General features: G+C 47.6%; 2 protein-coding genes across 2 annotated transcripts; both read right to left on the bottom strand.

Annotated features, from left to right (window-relative positions):
- Positions 1–1,942: 1,942 nt before the first annotated feature.
- On the bottom strand, positions 1,943–7,340 carry LOC144118495 (neprilysin-1-like). The gene is made up of 3 exons (XM_077651420.1): positions 7,002–7,340; positions 5,557–5,777; positions 1,943–4,391 (listed from the first exon to the last, which is right to left on the bottom strand). Exons 1-3 carry the CDS (start codon positions 7,188–7,190, stop codon positions 2,642–2,644), a joined length of 2,160 nt encoding a protein of 719 aa, XP_077507546.1. The 5' UTR covers positions 7,191–7,340; the 3' UTR covers positions 1,943–2,641.
- A 4,950-nt stretch (positions 7,341–12,290) lies between these two features.
- Positions 12,291–19,721, bottom strand: LOC144121057 (uncharacterized). Its single transcript, XM_077653985.1, has 3 exons — positions 19,584–19,721; positions 17,404–17,701; positions 12,291–12,476 (listed from the first exon to the last, which is right to left on the bottom strand). Exons 2-3 carry the CDS (start codon positions 17,672–17,674, stop codon positions 12,388–12,390), a joined length of 360 nt encoding a protein of 119 aa, XP_077510111.1. The 5' UTR covers positions 17,675–17,701; positions 19,584–19,721; the 3' UTR covers positions 12,291–12,387.
- Between the last annotated feature and the right edge of the window lie 5,129 nt (positions 19,722–24,850).

The raw sequence follows: 24,850 nt of genomic DNA, 5'->3' as shown, positions 1-24,850 counted from the left end.
CAGCACACGGGGGCCTTTTGCGTTTCTCCTCCATCGAAACGCAAAAAGGCGCCCGTATTATGCGCAATGTACCGGCTACGTTGGCTCAGTAGTTAGGGCGCTCGGCTACTGATCCGGAGTTCCCGTGTTCGAACCTGACCGCGGCGGCTGCGTTTTTATCGAGGCAAAACGCTAAGGCGCCCGTGTGCTGTGCGATGTCAGTGCACGTTGAAGATCCCCAGGTGGTCGAAATTATTCCAGAGCCCTCCACTACGGCACCTCTCTCTTCTGTTCTTCTTTCACTCCCTCCTATATCCCTTCCCTTACGGCGCGGTTCAGGTGTCCAAAGATATATGAGACAGATACTGCGCCATTTCCTTTCCCCAAAAACCAATTATTATTACGCCGGGGATCCTATAGACGAACGCACCGACGGCGCCCGCAGTCAGCGCTTACTAACTCAAGTAAGGAAGGAGTGACTCAGAAGGATTCAGCCTTCTTTGAGCTTTGATATAGCCCTGAAGTGGAGACGAACATTTGGGGTAGATTCCAGAAACGGTGACTCGTCTACAGTTCTTTCGTATGAGAGGCAGCGTTTTCCCAGCTCTTTCTATATGTGCAAGATTTTGTGTTGTTTCTTCTCTTCGGCCGCGGCGGCTGCGTTTTTATGGAGGAAAAACGCTAAGGCGCCCGTGTGCTGTGTGATGTCAGTGCACGTTAAATATCCCCAGGTGGTCGAAATTATTCCGGAGCCCTCCACTACGGCACCTCGTTCTTCCTTTCTTCTTTCACTCCCTCCTTTATCCCTTCCCTTACGGCGCGGTTCAGGTGTCCAACGGTATACGAGACAGATACTGCGCCATTTCCTTTCCACCAAAAACCAATTATTATTATTATTATTATTATTATTATTATTATTATTATTATCATTATTATTATTATTATTATTACTTTATTTATTATTATTATTATTATTATTATTATTATTATTATTATTATTATTATTATTATTATTATTATTATTATGCGGGCATACCACACACTGGGGTATGATGCAATATGCGGGCATACCAGACAAGTGAAACAGACATCCGCCTGCGCGCGATCTTCTCTACAGCGCATGCGCATCAAAAGAATATTTGCAAGAACTGTTAAGACCACAGCTGAAGCCTAGCCTACCCTTCGCTTCTGTGGCGTAATGGATTACCGATGTAGTATTTGAAGGCTTCTGACGGCGGTTCGAATTCCCTCTCTACTGATACTTTTTCGGTTTTGTTTTTAAATAACGCATAAACAACACACGAAACATTTGTCATCCCCTGTTTGCATGTTCCCTTTCAGGTTGCAGTGAAAGTTGCTCAAAATTATTTTTTCTCTTCTCTTTTTTTAACCAACTATTACCAGCACGCAGACATTTACCGTCCCACGAGTATAAGCGTTACCTTCCAGGTTGCGTTCTGAGAGGCTTTGGAGCCAGAATTTTTGTTTAAGAAGTTCGACTCAGGCAGAGGCGCGAAAGCGGAAGTTGGCGCTCTGTATCGCTGCGTGTGCGCAGTAGTGAAGATAGCGCACGCTGGTGAACGCCAGGAGGAAGTGCTATTAGTTAGGAAACATGTTCAGAAATTTTTTTCAAACACACTCTCGCTTGGTTTACCATGGTCGAATACAGTGTGTGCGGCTGTGCGCTTGCACTGGGAAAAAAAAGGAGGAAAACTACCACTTTGTTGATTCTCATTTCCTCGATGGATGCATGTATTTTTTTTTTCAAAATACGCTCACTTCAGAAGCCAAAACTATGACAGATTTTTCGTCTATTGGAAGGGGTCAAGAAAGGATGGCGAACACCGTAATCAGATCGAAAAAGTTCAATTTTAGTAAAGCAGTCAGTTCAAATAGTGCTTTGAATGAAACAAAGTAGAGTTCAAAGCTATAGTTTCAACCAATACGAACTAAGTCCAGAGTCTAAGGGGTGCCTACTAGGACAACACGTCTATCAATAAACTGCGTGAAGCTCTAACCATATTCCGCCGGAATAGTGGGTTCCGAGCGGGCCATCGTTTATTTATCGATACTGTTCTGGGGAGAAGCTAAACGTGCACGAATAAGCGATCGACGTCATTGAGTCCCGAGAAACGAAGTGAACGCGCCGCACGTAACGTGGAACTTTCGGAATGCTTGGTGCCTCTCATTGTCCTCGAGCCCGTAGTCCACGCATGCCCCAATCGTCACTTTGTCGTTCAGGCATTTGTCGTCGCTTGGAGGCATACGTGCGCGCACAGGTTTGCTGCGATAACTCAAAGCAGGATGCACCATTGGTCCCAGTGAAATGTAATGAAAGGATGAACTAATATTTAATGGCATATGCCTTATATAGCGGGGTATAAGAACAGCGTTGTGGATAGAACTAATTAAAGTTATGGTTCAGAGAGCATGAAAACCCAGCAGTAGCAATTCTCCCTCGGTGGCTAACGCCGTATTTTCAGCCCGAGGTGACAAAAACAAATTTAGAACGCGCGCGAAAAACAGAAATGAAATCAACTACAATTACTGCAAATACTTGACAACTGTTCGAATAGTATACGTCTGTTCTGAAAGCACACACGCAACATCACGCCTGCGAGCGTCCGCGCCGTGTCTGCGTATATGATCAAACCAGCCATGCTCACAAGACTTCGCAAGTGGAGGCCGGATTGAGTAACGTGTGCCTCGGGCAGTGGAAGGCTTGCGAGAAGCGGCGCACGTTCCTCAACGCCAGCGAGCACGGGTCATCTTCGACGCCGCAGCGCATAAAGCACCAGGCAATGAAGAACATCTGCGTCGCCGTGTAGTCGCCGAAGCCTTCGAGCTCTCTGTGGTCGCTGCCGTCCGCTGCCTGGAAGGCGTCCACTAGCGCCTCCAGCGAGGCCAGCTCTGCGAGGACATTGTGCCGGGCCTCCGGCAGACCCCTCCGCGACCGCTCGACGCAAGCGACTGTCCTGCGCAGGGCTGCGCCCGTCTCCGAGTCGTTCCGGCCGTGCTGCATGTAGCGGTCCAGCAAGATCACGGCAGATGCGAGCGCCACTTCGCTGCCGAGGCCGCCGTACTTGAGGGCCGCAGTGAGCTCCATGTCGTACAGAGGGAAGGACAGCGCGAACGGGGAGAGCACAAAGTCGCCGTTGAGCCAGTCGACGCTGAAGAAGTTGTAGCTGAGGATGTCCTTGGCGGTCAGCTGGCCCTTGACGAAGGCGCCCGAGCGCCACGCCCTGGCCACCTTGCGCCAGTTGGGCACGAAGTGCGTCCGGTTCATGTCGGGGAAACCCGGCGCGGGTGCATTGTAGTCGAAGTAGCGGTGGTGCTCGAGCACTGAGAAGACGCTCTCCACCGAAGACCACTGCGTCGTCATGTCCAGCTTTTGTGCGAGCGCTTGCCTCTTTGCCAGGCGATCCGTAAAGCTACGGCGCACCGCGTACACGAGGTTCATGACGTCGTCGCGGGCGCGCTCGAAGAAGACCGCCTGGTCGAAGCCGGCGAACACGAGGTCGCCCATGTGCTGGTAGATCATGATGAGGCAGAACTTGCGGAACTCGAAGCCCTTCTCCGGCGTCTTGCCGTAGTTGTTCATCAGCAGCTGCCTGCTGGCGGACAGGGCGGCGTACTGGACGGCGTTCCATGAAACGCACATGTGCATCTTCCGCTCGCCCTGCTGCCTCCAGATGTCGAAGAAGTGCGTGAAGAACCGAGCCCTGTTGGTGTCGAACGTGACGTCGGGTAGCATCGTCGGCAGCCTCATCCTGAGCGCTTCGCGCCACTCGCGGACGCTGGGGAACATAGTCGCCTCGTTTATGGGCTCCCACTCGGCCTTCCCGAGGAGGCTGGAGAGCCGAGCCGTCACTTTCTCGGCTTCCAGTATCTCCTCGAAGGCGGTGTCGCTGCTTTCCCGACCCGAGTAGTGTTGGTACAGGGTGTCGAAGTAGGACCGCTTGCTCTCTCCGGAGAGGCGCGAGTTGGTCTCCCGAATGACATGGAATGACTGCGCCACCGTGATGGAAACGACCGACCGACCGCGCTCCCTCCTTTCTCGGATGCGCACGAAAGCCGCCCAGTTCAGCTCGATGTCGAGGTAGAGGATTGTGTTGAGCACGTCCGGGTTGGAAGCCCTCTGCGGCCACACGACTCCGGCCTCGGCGAGGTACCGCTTGACTATGTCGATCTCGTTGCGCTCGCCGTTTTTGACGCTGTCGCAGGTGGCGAGCAGAGCGGCCGCTTGCTGCTTGGCGTTCTGGTGGCTGGGAGGCACCCGCAAGTACCTGGCCGCCCGCATGAGCGTCTCGAGGGCGTTCTTGTAGTAGAACGCCCGCACCGACTGCTCGCTGTGGTGGTGCTTCCAGCCGGCGCAGACGAAATGACCGAAGTTGGTGCAGGGGTTCGCGGACCTGGAACGATGCGGCGCGCTTTGTTGATGCCTGTTTCCTAACGCGCACATGCCGAAATCACGGCAGTGTCTCAGAACCCTGCGCTAAGCGGCGTTATAGTGAACTCGAACACACCGTAAAAGCCGTCCTATTGATGCCAGAATGTGCTGTGCTGCTCACGTGTCATAGTTGGCGAAAGTTGTGCTGTTTCAGTTCTAGCTAGGATAAGGGAATCCCGATCTGAAGATCGGACACTAGGCTGCTCAAATATTCTCAAGACAATGACCTAAGTCAAAAGAACAATAAGGAGCCGACCTGACACATCCTCTGCCACTGCATTGCCGAAAGGGCTAGTAACATCCTTCCGAACATATAGTATCCGATGCTCCTTATGCACAGCTTCGAGGGAACATTTGGAAGAATTTAGGCAGGACACGTGGTCCAGTGACAAATAACGGGACGATTTAACAATCAATGTTTCAAGTAACTATTCTGCAATACAAACATGAGGAAGTGATGTCATTTGCTAAGACAATCAGCGCTACCATGCTTTGAACTTGCGGCATGGAATATAAAAGCTGTTATATCTTAGTGCTACATGGTGCCTAAGCATCACGACGATTGGAGCAGTGCTGATTTCTGTATACGGATAAAAGCATGTGGTCAAGCTATAACAAAAGGAACACAGACGATGAAGTTTTGGTCGGATGGAGAGCCCCGATTATAACGTAGAATGAATTCACCCCAGAAATGTTATGAGCCCTTACTAACAACATTGCTTTCATTGTGAAACAATCACACATAGTGCGATCGACTTAATCGTGATCTCACAAGAGAGTCAAGGAAGGTAGGTGCCCTGACGTGAGCAGAACGAGAAAACGCGCGGATGTTGGCTCAAAAAACAGGGCGTAACGTGAAACTCTCCACAATCCCGCTCGCAGCTTGCAGCGTTGCACTTCCCAACGACGTCACAAGTCGAGCTAGAACGTGGAAAATGCTAACAGTTTCATTGAAGGCACTTTTCTCGAAAAAAAATAAACTGGAAACGAAAAGAAAAGGTTAAGCGAGCTTATAGTGGTTTAGAGTCAAGTTTCTGGTAACAAATGGAGGATGTGTAATAACAAACGCGACTTTAGAGTCCCTTAAGGTGCTAGAATAATGTTCGCTGAAGAAACGTTTGTGGCACCTGTTCACCGATGACTTGAGAAGCTTTGCAAACTCTGCACAAGCGACGGTTGAGCACGGGTTGTGCTTCCACGGTAACAGGTACATGGCGCCGAAGGCGATTACGACGCACAAAAGGCCCATGCTCGTTATCGCCACTAACACGGAGGTCATTCGCAGCTCTGCCAGCCCTTCTTTGATGTCTGGCGCCGCTGACTCGGGCGGAGACACGTACATGGCCATCTGAAATGAATAAAGAAAAAACGCCCGCCGCGGTTGCTCAGTGGTTAGGGCGCTCGGCTACTGATCCGGAGTTCCCGGTTCGAACCCGGCCGCGGCGGCTGCGTTTTTATGGAGGCAAAGCGCTAAGGCGCCCGTGTGCTGTGCGATGTCAGTGCACGTTAAAGATCCCCAGGTGGTCGAAATTACTCCGGAGCCCTCCACTACGGCACCTCTTTCTTCCTTTCTTCTTTCCCTCCCTCCTTTAACCTTTCCCTTAAGGCGCGGTTCAGGTGTCCAACGATATATGAGACAGATACTGCGCCATTTCCTTTCCCCCAAAAATCAATTATTATTATTAAAAAACGCCCGCAGGCTTGATGAAATTCGAACTTCATACAGCGTTCTTCCAAACGATCTAAACCAAACGACTGTTTGAGGTTCAGAAAGATGATTGTGGTAACTAAAATACTTTTTCAGCGCCGGCCGAGTTGGGCCTATGTCTCGTGCTTGCGTCACGCGATTCGTTTCGTCTCCATTTAGTTCACTCCTTCTATATATACGCATAAGACGGAAGCGAATATGTGAAGAATGGTACATGCTCACTGTAACTGTGGCTCCGTGACGTATTATTTCAACAGCACGCAGTGTTAGGGCGAGTTGGCTTTTGTGCATCATATTCTTCCAACGCGTCGAAGATTGGGAAAGCAATGTTCAACTCCTGTGTCGTCTCTCTTCCTGTTCCTGTGTTCGTCACGCTGGAACAATATCATCTAATATGATTCACAATAAAAATGCTTCCTTTCTTTAATAACTCAAAATTATGTTCGCCATTTCGATTGCGGCTTCAGAGGTAGGGCTTAGTGTTGGTGCTAGCTTGGACACTACATCTATACATTCGCTTGTTTGAATGGTAAATATGCTCTTCCGGGAGGTGAATTTCAGGCAGACATTCGGTTTTACTCGAGTGCGAAGTCCCAACTGTGCGTATTGCTCAGTGCTGACCGAAGGTGCTCCGATACTTTTTGGATGTGTCACTCGTCCGCCATGCCACCCAGATATGACAGATATCTCTTCCTACCCTCTTGGACAACCGAGTAGAGAAACATTTGCAAGGCGTCCGAGATAACTGACTAAGCGATGAGGGACAGCGTTGAAACGACCGATATCTGGCTGTCCCGAATGTTTAGTGGCATTGGAAAGCTGACCTTCAAGGGCGCGCAGCGACGATATGTAGAGGAAACATACCTGCACTGGCACCTCGGTTGACTTCGTTGCTGGAACCATCTCTTTCGCAGGCAGCAGAAGGAAGGCCCAGGCCACGATCGAACGCACCTTCGGTGCCCGAAGAGCGCAGCTCGGTAGAATGCATTGGGTCAACGCCATGCGAATGGTCTGCACGGGTCTCGAGCCTTGGCGCCGATGCATTGCTCGCATAACGTGACACGTGCATGCCTTCGGCGCTCTGTGTGAGCTGGAAGAAGGCGATGAAAACGAAGTTCTATACTTCGGACAAGTTGAAAGTTCAGTTTTATTTTTTTTTTCGCGGTGTGTTTATTGGATCTTCTCGAAACGTGTCCATGTGGTTGAATTGGGCTGCTCGGTCAACGCAGACGACTGGGATACCTGACTGCATTTCATCTTTGTTTCAGTTGCGTAGTGCGGTTCCAAAAAGGTGTTCACTGTTCTGGGCACTCAAAGCTCGAACCCAAGAAGACAATCTAGAGGACAAAAGCGCATTTGCCATTAAGACTCAGGAGCGCCGCCCAGCTATTCTTAAAGTCTGAGCCAGTCAAAGCAGCCGGAACCGGAAATGAACTTCATATGAAACTGGTACAATCGAGCGATAAATAAGGTTATAAAAAAACAGATTATCCCAGACTCGCCGGATGCCGTCAGCTTGATATGCAAGCTGGGTATAACCTAATGTGGTTATACAGGCATTTTCAAATGGAGAGGAACAATCAAACCCTGGCGCACATAAGTACCTAAGAAAACTGGACCCAAACAATATACGCATAGACTACAATAGTTACCGTCTGGAACTTGACATCAGAAGCTCATACCCACGTCGTCACCTTCGGAATAAGGCAAGTACAACGATCTCAAGACCTTAACAAGCCCTCTTATGCTTATTCTCGGCAATTGACAGACCCATATTCTCGCCACAAAGCAAAATAACTTGATGCAGTTAAGAACGGGAGGAGGCCTTTATGCGCGGCACCGGTGGTCTTGAGGTTTGAAAATAGAGGGGATTGAAACCTAGGTTATAATCTTCGCAATTACTAGAACTTCGCATGATTCGAGGAGGGAATTGTTTCCGTTGCCAACTGTAAGTACTCCATATTTTTAATGAAGGAAATCTACTGAAGGGCTTGGTCACCTCCCCCAGAATGGAGTGCGGCAGAAGACAGTCTATTCCCTTTTCACTCCCGTGCAGGCAAATTTGAGTTTAGACTGCTATTCCACAGAAACCACGTAGTGAGCATACTGCAGTGTCACCTATACCACCGGGCCATTCGGTAGCAACAAAGCGATTACTTTTTCTGCACCAAGAGTGTCGTCGACGGTCTCAGTCTTCCCCACGACTAGACTCAGCAGCATCTGCGGCACCTCCACAATAGCCCTTCAAGGCGGTGGGCGTCTGACAACTGCGAGAGCCTCGGGCGTCTCAGTTCACTGATGGGCAGTGCTCATGCACCCAGGAGCTCTCTGCAGACTCCGAATTCCGCACCAAGAAGAACGCAGTCAGGGCTTAGCCAGGCATTACAACGCAATCCGTCTCCAGAAGGCCGTCCTACAAGGACAAAACGAACGCCTTCATGGTTGAAAGACTATGCCAAGTGAATTTTCCGTTCAGTGAGGCATATGATAAGTCATTTTTCATTTGAACTCTTCGGCTGTCATCCAATTGAGATTTTTTAAAAATACTTATAAGTGCATTTTCGCAGATGCCTGGCGGCAGCACAGTGCGCGGTTATGTTCATCGGTGGGCAGTTTTAGCGATGACCGAAGCGGCCACGTGGTTGTCTAAAGGCGGGGAAGCGCCATGCTTTTCCCGCAGACTTTATGTGCTGTAATTGGAAGTCTAAGCGCATGGCAGGAATAGTTCAAGGAGAGTGAATGAGGGTACTAGCAGCGCCCGCGAGGAAACGAGCGTCGCGGCTTCGTCGTTTCGATCTTAGACCGGTACCCCCGCTAGACGCGAAATTAAACAGCAGACAGGCAGTCGCATGGAGGTGACTGCAAACCTATACTTGTCCGCACCCAGTTATGGCGAACCACATGTTCCCCGAGGCCAGGAGCGATAGGTGTAATCTTTGTGGGGCGCTAGAGACCCTCGACCACATAATATGGGAATGCCTGTACTTTCCCGGGGAAGGGGGGGGGGGGGGGCGGCGCATAATATAGGTAGTCGACAAACCTTTGAGACCTTGCTGCGCAGCTCGGACGCTGAGCTCCAGCTCCTGCTCATCCAACTGGCTGAAGAGGACGCCTGGACCCATGAACTCCTGGCAAGCATCCAAAGCGGCACCCCCTGCCCCGCCCACCATGTGCCGCGGACTAATGAGAGAGTTGCCTTTCTCTGTTGGATAAAAAAAGCTTACACTACTGCTACTGCTACTACTACTACTACTACTACTACTACTACTACTACTACTACTACTACTACTACTACTACTCGTCGTGCCTGATCAACGGCTCAGAATTCTGCCGCTAGGGGAGGAGCACGGCGCTGCCGTCGTGCAGCAAACTTTAGGTTGGGGTCCCTATTCGCACTACGTTACCTTGTAAATCCGCTGCCATTGCGAAGATGCAGAAGTGGTCGAAACGTGCTAAAATAAAGCTAACCCTTACCTTACTTCTTGCTGAAATAATCTCTACCGAGTACCTTTTGCAAGCCCGTCAAATTTTGCAATACGGTGGCGCCTGAGTCCTGTGGATACTTGAGGCAAAGACGAAGATATATATCTTTGGCGGGCGCCTCGTACATTTAAACGAAGCCAGGTTCCTGTGTTCACCTTTTCTAACGACTGAAATGACTATAGCGACTGCCGTGGCAAATGAGAAAGCATTATATGGACGAGGTCTGGTATCCGGCATTGTCCAGCAGCAGTGTTAAAAAAAAAACCCAAATGGCGTCACCATTGTCCCGCATGATGTCAGCAGTGTAGACCATAAGGTTAAGTGGCATCCAGAAACACGGTGATGTTATCAGCAAAGAAGAATAAAATTTGTTTCCGAAGAGGCGGGCAATCGAACGAAGGACTTCCAAACTGCGAGGCGAGTACGCAACCCACAGGTCACAAAACCGCGCTGCTACTTGGCAAACAGAGGTGAACCTATAGTGTATGCGTCGCTTTACGACTGTATGCTAATGAGTAGGTGTGCCATTATGCAGGAAAGAATCTTTAATGAACCTCGCAAGAGAACTCACAATGAGACAATGCTTTTGGATTCGAAGCACGCAATTAGTCTTAAGTGTCTTCTGTAATATTTGTGTTGCATATCCAATGAATTGTTTTCTTTATTCTTTTATTTCGGCATCAGACGAAACACAGAGCCTGATGCAGGAACAGAAGCTAAAGGCTGCTGGTACGTGACGAGGCCTCTGACCCTAAACAGTCCACAGCGGTACAGACACAAAACAAAAGAATAAAGTGTGCCTCTTGTAATCACAAAAGACAAAAAAAAACGCAACAATTGACACTTGTACATAACTTGTACATAACATTTGAAAAAAGGGTTCCTCGCACGACATGCGGCTTTTCTTGTACTAGCTGTGCGGTTCGTATCCTGTCTATTTTATACATGTTTTTCACATTTAACTGTTCTCCTATGTGCTGTTATGTTGTTTTCCACGATGATTACACCTTGACTTGATGTATTCTTTGTGTTGCTGCTTCGTAGGTATTTCAGTTACTTTGCCACGTTTGCTATCCTTTTAATGTACGACCTTTTTGCCTTGTACTTTTTTGGTGTTTGATCTACAAGTACCGTCGGGCCTGAGATTCTCGCTTATCTAATTGTTCTCTCTCGCATTTTGTTTAGTCTGATCTCTTCCTTCTGGAGAAGGCAGCTATGATTCCATTCTCTCAATGGTCCAATGTGCGCATAGATCAGCGGTTCGTTTTTGCACGCTTAATATCACTCTTTCAGTCCCCTCAATAAAAGGAAACTTTTCCCAATTCGTTATGTGGGTATAGACACCAAGTTTTCGCTTGCATGTTTTCTTTCAAATGACGCTTTTGACGTTCGTTACATATATATCACACGCAGGTGTTCGCCTGTGACCTCTGAATTTACAATTGCATTTCTTCTCGATCTTTCTTCTTCGCCGATGAGGCTTTCTTCATCTTCTGGTGCTTCACGAATTGCGCCACACCTGAGCGCTCCGCGCTCGTCAAACGTCGATCCCTGCTCCGCCCCTTCACGCCACGTGAAGATGTTCTCGTACGTCTTCGGGTGTGAGCCGGAGACTTCGCTAAAATCCTGTGCACAAGTGTCATGTTTTCTAGCGGCGTCTGCTCGGTGCAGCCTCTCTCCGACGGCACATGACGTGGGCATGGCTCTTTTCCGAATACTATTGTCGCCTTCTGCCGCTAAGAATTTCTCGTCATGGTCTCCCACAGAGAGATTAAATATTCTTGCATATTGATATCCTTAACGCTACGTCAGTGCGCAATATTTCCCATCCGCGCGAATGTACTCTGTTTCCAGCTGTGCGGAATTTGCTTATTTGTTATGACTGTCTCCAACGCTTTTATCAGCGTTTCCTTGCCTCTTGGACCAAGTTAATTAACCAGCATGGCTGAAATTTCGTCTGTCCCCGTGGGTGTGCATTTTGGAATATTTGCTTCCGCCTTTTTCCAGTTAAGACTGGTCAGTTTTAAGCTGTTTTCTATTGTTCTGTCCTGTGTTGCTCCCTCATTTGGGGAGTTTACCCTATCGTCGTTCTTAGGTGACTCGTATACTGTATTGGCTAAAAAATGGAAGCAAGAGACGCCATGACCGACTATATATATATATATAGATCGACAGCTGCTTTGTGGAACACAATCTTAAAAAACGCGCAGCAGTTTAACAATTTGAACTATGGAAAGAACGCTATGATGTAAAGCGTCGCAGAATGAAAATCATCCATTTTTGTCCGCCGCGAGGAGCGTTCTGCCGGCATTGCATATGCGGAAGTTTTTCTGTGTATGTAGCCGATTATTGTTGTCTATAGGCTGCAACTTCACACAAGAAGAGCGGAGGCGTCGTAGTAGGTACATCATGGGTGTGTCTCCAAAGTGCCCGAACCTTGCGTTCACCCGCCTGCTGGCCTTTGTGACAACGCGGCGAGAAGTGCGGAGTCACAGGACCTCCCATGGCGAATAGGGGCAGTAATTTTGGAACTCGCGTATTGAATAATGGACTTGTTTGTTTTGTTGATGCTGCACTTTTTATACAGTGCGATGCCAACACAGATTCCGGTCGCAAACCTGGTGAGTGTACTGGTTATCTTACGGGCGGCTCACTGAAAAAAAAGCATCGTTTATTGCGAGAGGATTCTTTATTGCGTGTACCAATGAGGCGCCATTCCAGCAAGGGTATGGTGATCTCAGAATCGTTTAACATAGAGACTTTAACCCTACACAACAAATGCAGCAGGATCGACGGCTGGTTGAGGAGCGGCTTCCGCTGGTGCCTCCGGTGTCTCCGGAACAGCTTCGGCGGCACCTGAGAGTGGGTTTTGAAATTCCTGTTAGCTCGCAATATAAGCTAATATTGCGCAAGTGAAGTTTTAGGGTCAGTCACATCTGCTGATAAACTGGACGCTGTGTGATAGTTATTAGGCGTGTTTCAGTTCTGTCAACGGTAGAGTGCCTCAACTACGGGCTTCGCTTCCCGCTGGTAGCGAAGTCGTTTAAACGACGATATTGGTTCTAAGGCATGTTATTATGCAACCTAAACGATAACGCACACGCCGAAAAGAAAGGTATATGGTTTGCGTGCTGGTAATTGTTTGTTAAATACTAGAAAAGATGGAATTCGAGTAATGGGTTTAAATGATGAAGTTTAAAAGCGTCTCTTAATACAGCATAATAGTTGACACAGACTCAGCGTAAAACTATTAACGATTTCCGTGCTGTTGATTCTTGGTGGAAAAAAAAGACGAGAAAAAGTTAATAAACGTATTGGAACTGGTGGTGGTGGCGGCGATGAAAAACTTAATTTTTTTTGGAAAGGGTGACTATGGCTCCGGTCTTTGTGGGCGGGCTCTTCAGTCCTGGACTCCAATAGCTTATGCCATCCTGCGGGCCCGCGCGATCAGCCGTTGCTGATCACTCTAGAGTCCCTATAGAACAGATCTAGGGACTTTAGATCACTCATGCTAGAACTGGACAGAGGGGCTTCCATGAAGAGGGAGGGGGTGGGGTATTGGTAGTTGCCACGGGTGGCTTGGACACTCTTACATGGAGCGGTGTAAAATGTGCTGGACGCAGTTGCATGGAGGGCAGTGCGAGGGGCATTGTTAGGGAAGACGGTGTGCTTGTGGTGGAGGTTCGGGAAGGATTTCTTCTGGAGCTGGCGCCACGCCGTCGCGTCCGCTCTGGGTATAGTTGGGGGGGGGGGGGGGGTGAAAATGTCCTCTGGAGTCTGTAGTATTCGAAGACGTGCGAGCGTTTGAGTGGCTCTGCCGGTAGTGTTCCGTTGAAGTATGACCACCCGTTCCCAGGAGCCCGGCTGAAATGTGAGACGACGCGCACCATGGGAGTGTGCTGGTATCGTCGGGGAGATTCTTCATGGGTACCCGGCACCCCAACCCCCTCCGCCACTAAAACTCTACCTTACACGTTAAATGACATTATTTTGTTTTCCGCTACGTGGCGCTACTTAATTTCTTTTCGCGCAATTTCTGACACTGTTGAATTGACGGTGTTGGAACGCGTTGTTTTTCTCCAGAAGCTTTCTCGTCCTCGGTGGAGACTTATACCCCTGTCACACGGGCACTCTAAAGGCACTTTGAACTAATGCTCCTTTACGCTCCCAAAGGAGCACTACTTCAAGGGAGTTCGTCCGTGCTACACGGTCGCGGAACGACCTTCGCAAGAAATTTTTAGCGCCCTCATCGGCGAAAAGAGTTATTTAAATTGCAAACCTCACTGCACATGTAAATGCATAAATGTCACATGTTTTTTTAGTAAATTAGCTTTATAACCGTATTATGTTAAAGCAACGCAATTTTAACTGCAATAATGACACGATTTTCCAAGTACAGAGCATAACATCACAGTGCTGGCCACACTGAGCCCAACACGCTCGTATATCTGGAACGAGAGTATGGCGTGGTGAGACTGCCACAAAACAAATGGTCTTATATTTTAAAACACCACTAATCTTATGAAGTGAATTTATAAAACGAAACTTGAGCGTTTCTTTTCTCAATTTATTTATGCTGTTAACTCGCTGGGAGAGAGAGTACTCCCTTGAAGTCTCAAAGGACGAACTCGAGCTGCTTTGTTTCGAAGCTACTTTGAGCTGGGTGTCCTTTGGCGCGTCCGTGTGGCAGCGCGCGTTCGTCCTTAGAGTAATGGAGCATTAGTTCAAAGTACCTTTACAGTGTCCGTGTGACAGGGGTATTACTGACTCATGGAAGAGGTGCTTATGAAAACAAATATCAGCAATGTGCAACTTAAATGCCTCCCTCCCTCCCTTGCCCCTGTTTAACGTACATATAAATCCGTTAGCATTGCGAAGATACGATATGCATAAGTTTTTGAAACGATCTAATGCTTTCTTGGTTACCTGCTGAACAGGTGCGGTATCTTAATAAAGGAACCAACTTGAACTACACGAATCTCTTGTAGTAAATTCGTAAACTCACTAAACACGATTAGCGCTTTCGCTCTGCGGTGTCGGCTACTTGGTCCTCTTGTTGATATCAGCGTGAGGCAGAGTCCAAGCTATACGGCTGTGGCAGGCGCCTCGTACGCATAAACAAATCCACTTCCCTAGTTCACTTTCACTTACTACTGATCGAAATCACGACAGCAACTGCCGCGGTGCCTTTCTCTTAAGTGTGTATAACATCGTCATACGCCTGCGAAAGTTAGGCTTGTCAACGTTAATCCAGATACATATTCGTTAAGCGTCGGTGTTCCCATGAATATGCGCACCAAAATTTTCAGCGAACCCAAGTCGGACCGTTTTTCGTCAGTGAGGCTTCTCCAAGATCTGCTACGGGCCTCTGTGCCTACTGAAACACGCAGCAAAGCTTTATGACGTATATGTAATTAAATACGTGCAGGACAGAGCACGCACTTACGTCAAAATTATGAGTAATCTCATAGCAGAGTACGAGAAACTCGGGCGCTGTTTGGCTGATAATAATAATAATGGTTTTTGGGGAAAGGAAATGGCGCAGTATCTGTCTCATATATCGTTGGACACCTGAACCGCGCCGTAAGGGAAGGGATAAGGGAGGGAGTGAAAGAAGAAAGGAAGAAAGAAGTGCCGTAGTGGAGGGCTCCGGAATAATTTCGACCACCTGGGGATCTTTAACGTGCACTGACATCGCACAGCACACGGGCGCCTTAGCGTTTTGCCTCCATAAAAACGCAGCCGCCGCGGTCGGGTTCGAACCCGGGAACTCCGGATCAGTTGCCGAGCGCCCTAACCACTGAGCCACCACGGCGGGTCTGTTTAGCTGCTGAGAGCCAAAATCTGATTTGGACGAATCAACCAAATTGAAATGCGGCTAAGAGCACCACTATTGCTATATAGTCCTTGAAAAGCTGACTACGGGGAGAGTAGTTAGTAGTCTCTGATTCAACCTAGGCTGCAGAAGTGATGTTTAAAAAAAAAATCCCCTAAACAAAAGGGAATATACTTAAGGTGCGCGGAGTCTGATGACGATATCGTGGTTTCCGAGACTGCTTTATGTTCCACATAGATTGAACTGTTTTGGAAAGGAGCTTCTTCGTGAGACATGCACAATAACTTAAGGAGGGACTACTTTAGTTATACTAGCTGTGCGGTTCCCATTATGGCTATTTTTTTCACTTTGTTCAGATTCATGTGCTGTGTTCAGTCTGTTGTCCAGTCGTCCATAAAGAGGAATTGAGGTTGGCTTGCATCGATACACTACCACATTAATTGTAGCAACAAAGGCGCTACTTTCACCTGAAAACGGAGCTTCTAACAAAATTCCATAAACTGAAATACACGTGTCGCCATCATCGGCCGATTTCGCAACTAAACTGCTCTGCGTCGACACAGTTTTTCTTACGCAGGTCTCTGATACTATACTACACCCCGGCTCACTTCAAAACGGGGATCACGGAGTCCTTTGCGGTGTAGATTTCATGAGTTTAAATCGAATAGCTGGAAAATTTTGGATGCTAATCACGTTTAACATTCTCGCACAAAAAGTATGAAAATTAGAAAATTGAAGATACTGTTATGGAAATACTGAAGTTAATAGTCTATTCTTCTGATATGTTGCAAAATCTTTCTTTTAAAGTGTTTCCATCGATCGCATCGAACAGTTAAAACTGCCATAGAAAACCAACAGGGAACGCTTGTGATGACAGCAAAAACGTTAATAGAAAAAGAAAAATACAAGACTGCCGTCGGATGATCGGCTGATTTATTGATTGTTATAGTGAGATCTTACATCATGTAAAAATATGGTTTGCTAAACAATCTCCTGCTCAAAAATGCCTTTGTCCAGAATTGTTTGGTATGCTCAGCAATAAATGCGCCTTTGGCTCCGGGCAAACAACACCAACGTAGCGAGAAAGAGCCAGAGAAATTATTTTTACTAAGAACAAGGTTTGGATGTAGATGTCATCAGTGTGTCTTTAAAGGGGCTGTGAAACGGCGTCTCAACAAAGATGCGATGTGCCTAAAATGCTAAAGGACGCCGCTTCACAAATATCCTCCAGAAAAAAAAATCTTAGATGCGTTTTGTGGAAGCTGAGTTATCTGTAATCAAAATTTGAATTTCCTTGTCTTCGCGCCTTTCCCTCTCCTCTCGTCACTTTTTGCACGCTGAAATGTCGGCGCTCCTCCACCGGCCCCTCGCACTCGCCCCCTCCGCCTGCTGCCAACGCGCGCGAACCAATGCTAGCAGTTCGCTGCTGACGTAACGAGCGCTACATGACGTAACGAGCGCGGATGCTGACGTAACGAGCGCGGATTCGGGCGAAAGCCCAGCACCGCAGGTCGCTGCTAGGCGCGGAAGCGGTTTTTTTTTTTTAAATTGCATTGTAAATTATCGACTTGCTTTTGAGTTCTTGTACGCGTCATGAACGCTCGTTGGCCTGCACTCTACATAATGCAAGCAATTTATAGACATTAATAATAATAATAATTAGTTTTTGGGGAAGGAAATGGCGCAGTATCTGTCTCATATATCGTTGGACACCTGAACCGCGCCGTAAGGGAAGGGATAAAGGAGGGAGTGAAAGAAGAAAGGAAGAAGAGGTACCGTAGTGGAGGGCTCCGGAATAATTTCGACCATCTGGGGATCTTTAACGTGCACTGACATCGCACAGCACACGGGCGCCTTAGCGTTTTTCCTCCATAAAAACGCAGCCGCCTCAAATCCCCTTTTCAGTGTGCCTTTAAGTTGCAAATGGGCTCGTTCTGTGCACGTTACCGGGGTCACAGCCGGCGACGGCGATGGGCAGGCACTGGTTGGCCGCTGCGCTGAAGTGCTCTCCCTCGGGGCAGTCGAGCTTGAAGCCGAAGAACTGCAGGCAGAGCGAGTACTTGGAGCAGTCGTTCGGGTCGGGCACCTTCAGGGACACGCCGGGCAAACCGGGCGTCGGACAGTCGGGCGCAGATGACAGGAAGGAGGCGAAGCTGAATGACGTCACGACGGCCACGCAGATGGCCTGCATCACCATGACGACGACGATGACCTTCATGGTTGCACCGGTGGAGTTCTGCGAAGACTGACAGAGCGCGGCGCCTTTTGCAGCTGACAAGGCAGGGGTTTTCCTCGAGGCAAAGGCCAGTTGAACGTCTCAGGAACACTTGTCTAAACTATTTACAAATGGCTGCGAGGCCAATCGTGATGATATGGTGCGGATAAACTAATTTTACTGGCTGGAGGGGAGTTAATTGGCCAAACAATGCCATGCCTGATGTATTCGGTGTGCACAAGTGGCATGATGGGGCTACCAGTCATCTATCGCTAATATGTTTGCCGTTTTATGACAGGAACAAGTTTGTTTGAGGCTGAGAACAAACTAACGGAGGTGGTGGTTGTGATTATGATGATTTGATTTTAATGATGCAAGAGCAACTTGGCCAAAGTGCACCGTGTCTTATGCATTTGGCGTGTAAAAGGCGATGACATGAAGGTTATGGCAATCATCTTGCGCCGTGATTCTTCTCGTATATAAATAGGTTGCTTCTGTGCTACATGCAAGTTAACGATGGTAAAGATTCGTATTTAGCGGTTTAATGGAGCTTGGAGCAGCTTATCCAAAGAGCGCCATGACATGTCTTTGGTTCACACGAGGTGATGATGCGAGTGTGAAAGCAAGCTAATCGTATCGCACTATTATTCTTGTTGCGTTCATAGAGAAATAGGTTACTTGAGAGAAATAGTACTCAATCTCACAAGCTGGCAAAGTTATGCATAAATTTCGCTGGTTCTGCATCATTCAATAGTGACGGCAGCCTGCAAACGGCGAGGTGCTAATGGTTGCGTCCACGCTGAAGCAAACAGTGTGTCGAAGCAGGCGGGAATATTGACAAATCTACACTTGCTTAGGTATATAGATTGTGTGCTTGTGAGCACACGGTTCTGGAAGGTTGTTAAAGGTTCACGCCTTCTCTGGTCGGGCTAGAGACCCCTCGCCTCACTTGCAAATCAATCTGGCTTGCTTTTTTTTTAATTCTGAGCGGTAGTAATTTGAACTTATTTAATAAATAGTTTTTGCCTTATAAAACTTGTGGCGGCACAGCACAGAAGTAACGTGGACACAAAAAAGAACACAATGACACTAACAAGACCACAGCACTCGAGTCGTCGTGTTCTTTTCTGCGTCCGTATCTTTTCTAAGCTCTTCTGTCAAGATAACTAACTGCCCACAAGCTTGTTCTGCCGTCTTAGCAGCTTTATAAGCAGCTTTTTGGTTAGGTTTTCTCAATAGAAAATTGTCAACGCGTTAAATTCCGATTCTAGATATTTCTACTGCTTACAACGTGACTGAGCGCTGGTGCATTCTGGGCACTCTGGGCTATGCCGCGCACGCGCAGTAAACTGTCACTATGCGACTCAGGCTATGTGGGGCACTGTAGTGAAGGGCTCCGGAAATTTCGACCACCTGGGGTCCTTTAGCGTGCACTGACGTCGAACAGTACACGGGCCTCTACAGTTTCGCCTCCATCGAAATTAGACCGCCGCGGCCGGGATCGAACCCGCCTCTTTTGGGCCAGCAGCCGAGCGCCGTAACCACTCTGCCAAAGCGGCGGCTTGAGTTACTCGTATATTCACATAGGGGTCACAATAAAAATCGTTCCGAATATCATTTGTTCGTTGTATAGTTGTCGTACTGCTGCATCAATTTAATCAACGTTTCGAAACAGGATATTAGATGAGCAAAATACCTCGCTTACGCGACGTCGTAACAGTGCGTCTTTTGCTTTGACCCTAGACGAACACTGCTGGACGGGAAAAGACCCTGGCACCCTTGCGAGCTAACTTTGAAAAGCTCAGATCCGTTTCTCCGACGGTAGTCGCGGACGGTTGGACAACAACGGCTCACCAAAAACAAACTCTTTCGAAATGACAGCAGAAGCAACTTATCCGGACTTCCTCCTTACCTAGTTTTTGCGTGCTTCGTGCGCTGGCGATGCTGCTCGCTATCTGAGTCCCCTTGCCGGTGAAGCAATGTCCTTATAAGAGCGACGTTCGTGTCTGGAGGGATTATAAACAGCTGCCCATCGCCGGATGGCCCGTTATCTGCTGATTGGTGCAATTGGGAGAGCTCATTTCTCGCACAGACAAAAAAAAAAAAAGACGTGGTAGAGAAATAAAAGAGGCGGACGCGTTTCCAGACGGCATGTCATCTTTATGGCTGCACTGTTAGTGCTCTGCGCAGATCCAGTAGTCCTGACGTCATGTCCCACTAGGTGTCCGGTTTCTGATAAGTGCGGCTAAGGTACGTTACACCACAGCTAGGGACTTCTTTTCTTTCTCAGTATCTCGGTTTTATGCGCGGCATAGGAAGGCCTCTCGTTGCCGAGGATTCCGAAAGGAATTATTTGGCTGCCATCCCCGTGTGACGCGCAACGCTCATGCGGTCTATCTGCAGGATTAAGAGATTTCCGTACGAAGTGCCAATGAAGCCGGCCAGTTTTTCCGAGTAGGACAGGTTTGAGCCTGCTGGAGATAACTGATATTACAGCAGCTTTCCTTTAAATTGCTACCTCGCGTGCAGCCCAAGGTTCGTCTGCACGTGCACGTCTCATGTGACACTCGAGTCTGTCCTTTTGTACAAAGAGAACAAATGAAGGAGGCAGAACGTCTTGGGATAAAAGAAAAATGAAATAATGTTATGCTCATAGGTCTTCGATAAATAAACTGCCCTCTTCGCTCAAACAACCTAAATCTTTATCAGTACATACCTGCTGCCCGTGAAATAATTGACGACGCTTGTAGGGTGGTACTAACCAATGTAACAAAATAAAACAAAAGAAAAATACAATGCACAACGCTTGAAAACACAAGAGAGGACAATTGCACATACTTTTGGGTAGTTTTGGTATCTCACAGCAGAGCCTGGAGCACCGTTTCAAATTGACACCCGACAACTTGTTGAGGCAATCGATTCTTGTCGTCAGTCATGGAATGAAAGCATGCGCTTTAAAATGCTTCAGCGCTGCATTTCACAAATTCATTTTTACCCGTGATCGCATCATAAAATGCAGGGAAACAAATAAATTCCTTTGCTTATTTCAATTTTTGTAATCATAGCCACTGTGAAGCATCTCTAACTGAAAATACTTTATACTTGTACGTACTTTGTGCCATCCCGGTGTTGCTTTAATATTAGTTACACAGCTCGTGAAATCGTCAAATACAATTCGAGCAGCACAGTTTACTACCTGTTCTGGTATTCCAAGACAACGTTGAAGGTCGCGGATGCCAAAAGACACAATTTTTCAGCGTTGGCCGAATGTGAGTGAAATATGAGAGCTCGTTTACTTCAAGAGTACCGCTGTGAAGTTGTGTTTTGTAGTGTTAAACACGTTACAGGCTTTAGGTGCAACACACAAGACAATCGGACCGAATTAAATCATCTTTCACACATGAAAAGATTATGATTTCCTCCTTATAATGAAGCGATTTGTAACTAAATAATACGCATCACAAAGGAATGATGATTTTCCTTGGAAGCTCGATAAACACGGGCTATAACGAAGCTACGGCTACAACGAAGTAATTGTTTGGCTCCTTCAGCATCGTTATGCCGAGGCTAAACTATATTCATGTTCAGGAAAATTTCCCGCTTCAAACATCAACACTGCAAAACCCTCGAAATGGCTCCATAAGTTGCTAGAGTCTGGAACCCGTTTACAGCGTTATTGATGACGAAACCATTCGCTTTTAACATCCTGGGCAAAGCTAACTGAAAGCGCTAAAACGTATTTTTTATAATGTATACTAAATACAACAAAGGCTCTAGAAAAGATACGCGGGATAGCACAGAAGAACGCACTAGCATAATCGGCCCGAGACCGATTAATCAGTACGCGTTGCCTTCGGCCGTGTAAATAACATTAAATCCAGTTCAGTATTCAACAAGAGAAACCAAGAAACGACAGTTTTCTCTGAATTTGCTTAAATCATTCCGTTTGCTTGAAATTATTGCGAAATCAAGAAGCCTGGGACGAGGCGATTGTACTGTGTATTTGTTTCACTCAAGACAACGCTATTCTTGGAAGCCGTGCAAAGGAAAAAGAAAAAAGAAAAAAAAACTTGCCTCAAAGCAGCTTTTTGTCCCCGCTCCCTGCTTTTGTATCTGTATAAATGCAAAATAAACATTAATTTATTGATTAATTGATTAATATAGCTATCGATTGCCCATTTGGAGATATACTGCCGATGTATTATTAACCTTAGATTGCGCGAAAATACTGCGTCAGGAGGTATGCTTCGCAAACACACTATGCTTGGGAGGTTTTGTGTCTACCCTGAATGTGTTGATGGTGTTATTTTCTGAGGGATTTAATCGTTCACTATAGGCGCAATGCTGCCCTGACAAAGGCTTAATGGGACGTGTTTAACCAACGTTAACGGTCACCGAACATCGCATCTACATGTAGGCCTTGTATTCAGGAAAGGCTCATCGCCTCTATGGTTCACATAACAAGAAACGTAACGGCCTCGATCAGACTTTCACACGTTTTCTTCAAATATTGCTCTTATTTTTTGAAACATGCTCGTAAGCTAGTCTTTGTTGCTATTAATGGCTTTCAATGAAATACGTTTTTTCAACGACCACAGGAAGCCAGTGGTATTGCCGGCTAGGACTTGCTTCAGTGTGGGTTGGCGTTTCGTCAGTGTTCACGTGCCCCTTACTTGCATTGTACTTTTATTATCAGTCGCTATTCCTGGAAGCGAAAAATGACCTGTAAACAAAGCAAGCACACACTCTGCAGCGCGATGCCCACGCGCTATAGTGCAGTCCTTCCGCTATAGTCCACGCCATAGTCCCGCTATAGTTCACGCGTTATATCGCGTGAGCATAGAGAAGTGCCTGGAGGACTGTACTGCAATTTAGTGCTTTCTGCCTACTGTCCCTTTTTAGTGAGCAACTATGTCAACCACAAACGTGTCAAAGTACAACCTCTTGTGTCCCGTATGTTTATTTTATTTGCTCTTATCGCGAAAGGGCTAATGTACTTATCGCGTTTTCATTCCCGTGGAAGGCACTCACGCAGTATCAGACTGCTCTCTTGCCTTGGCGTTTAGAGAGTTCCCGCAGAGCAGTTCTGATAACCGCTATGCCAACCGCACTGTACGACAGCCTACCGTAAACACCGGCATTCGTTTTCTACCGTCGCGGACCATGCGTATCATGCCTATCGGACATGCCGGGACCAGGCGGACCATGCTTATCACTACCGCCACTGCTATGTTGTTTTCTTTGTTTCCGGGCGCAGGTTTTTCAAACGATCGTCCTGCTTTGTATTTCCTCTATGGTCTCATCGCTCTATACGTGTCGCTACATTCACGTGACAAATGTCAAGTCGCTTTCCTTTTTTTTTGTCACTACGGTAACTGACTGATTTTTTTAGACAGCAGGTGTGCCGGCCAAAATTCTACTGACTTCAAACTCCAAGCTGCGATCATCGCACACAAAAACAGCCTTAATTTCACAGTATCCACGTTCGCATGAATAAAGTTTACTGATGTGCCGACCGATGCCTTGCGTCATAAATTTCTGGAACACCAGAAAAAAACAACAAATTTCCTTTCTTCCGAGATCGAATGAGGTCTGTGCGCGACTTAGCGAAGACGGCTTTCGGCAACTGGGCCCAAGGGCGTGGAATCAAATCTCGACCGCGGCGGCCGCGTTTCGGTGGAAGCGAAGCGCAAAAAGACGCCGGTGCGCAGTGGGATGCATCAGCGCACGTTAAAGAATCCCAGACGGATGATGACCATCATGGAAACAATTGATTTGGAGCTGAAATTGGTGGTCGGTCTCCCAACTCCCGGAGCCCATGAATCTTGCAGCCCTTTCGGCGAGCTCCTGCTGGACTTTCGGTTCTGAGCTGAACAGCATTTCCTCCACCGCTCAATCGTCGGTTGTTTTGCCCTTTATATCGCTGTGTTGCTTTGGCAGGCCCATACCATGTGGCATAGGCCCGCCTCTTCGCCACAGTGTGCTCATTGTGGCTGATGGCCTTCCTTCTAGATTGCGTCAGGTCTTTTTGGGCACGAGTATGTGTTTGTTTGCATCTTTATCAGTGTTATTTCCTCTTACTTGCCCAGTTCTTCATCTTGCGGCGCGCATTCCGGTCAGTCTAGCCCGTAGTGTGGTAAGATTTCTGAGTACGTGGTGAGCACGTTTGAGTAGTTGAACTCGTCCGTGTATTGGGGTGCCTGCGGCAGGAGTGCTCGCTCTGCGGTGTGTGCCCCTTCGTTCCCCTCTAAGGACTTATGCGCTGGTGTTCATATTAGTTTTCCTTGCCTTCCGGCTTCCCTTATGTCCTTCAGGAACCTGATGGCTGCATGTTCTATCCTGCCACTGATGTAGCTTGTGCAGTCTTCTTGCGAATCCATAATTATATTCGTTTTTTTTAACGCGAAAGCATTATGTGGGCCGTCGGCAACTAAACCCGGCGTTGTTGTACAGCAGCAGTGGTCCGAAAAGCCATGACGTCACCATGGTATCGCAGTGTTGCCAGCAGTACATCATAAGATCGCCGACTTTTTTTCTTTATTGCTGCACTGTTATCGCCGCATCCAATCACGTCTCGTGTTACTGCCTTCGTGACATGCCTCGTGTTAAACTGCAACAAACTCTTGCGCTGTGCATTTCACAACGTCGTCTTCATCAATTTCTGTTTGTGGCGCGAACAGATCAAACCAGCTTAGCCTGATGACAACTTAACCTGAGTCTAATATCGTCGCCAGACGTGCCGACGATCTCGCAAAGTAAAACCATGAACCAAACAGGCTAAACAAATGCTTCCGCACGTGTACAGTACTCACGGATTGAAATAGGACATTCGGAGCGCGTGGCCGTCGCTTCATGGAGCGCCGCCCGTAGACGCTCATGGAACCAAGGTGGTGCATTGTGGTATGGCGCGAGAGGGAGAACATCTACAAAGCAGAATTGTTCCTTCCAGTAGCCAATGAGCCGGCCTGTGGTTTACCACATGCCTGCGTGGCACTGCAAGGCTAGCGCTCCGAATGTCCTATTTCAATCCGTGAGTACTGTACTTGGTTTAACTACATTAACACCCTGCCATTTTTTATATCTGCATTTGTGAGAACACCCAGACTTCAGAATTGTAGTTTTATTAATGCTGAGAAACCTAACTTTTGCTCAGGTCAAAAGAACATACGCGCAGATCAT

This window comes from Amblyomma americanum, chromosome 2 (genome assembly GCF_052857255.1).
Source record: "Amblyomma americanum isolate KBUSLIRL-KWMA chromosome 2, ASM5285725v1, whole genome shotgun sequence".
In the NCBI taxonomy this organism is placed as follows: domain Eukaryota; kingdom Metazoa; phylum Arthropoda; class Arachnida; order Ixodida; family Ixodidae; genus Amblyomma; species Amblyomma americanum.
The sequence above is the reverse complement of the archived record's forward strand: the minus strand, read 5'-3'. Positions and strand labels throughout refer to the sequence as shown.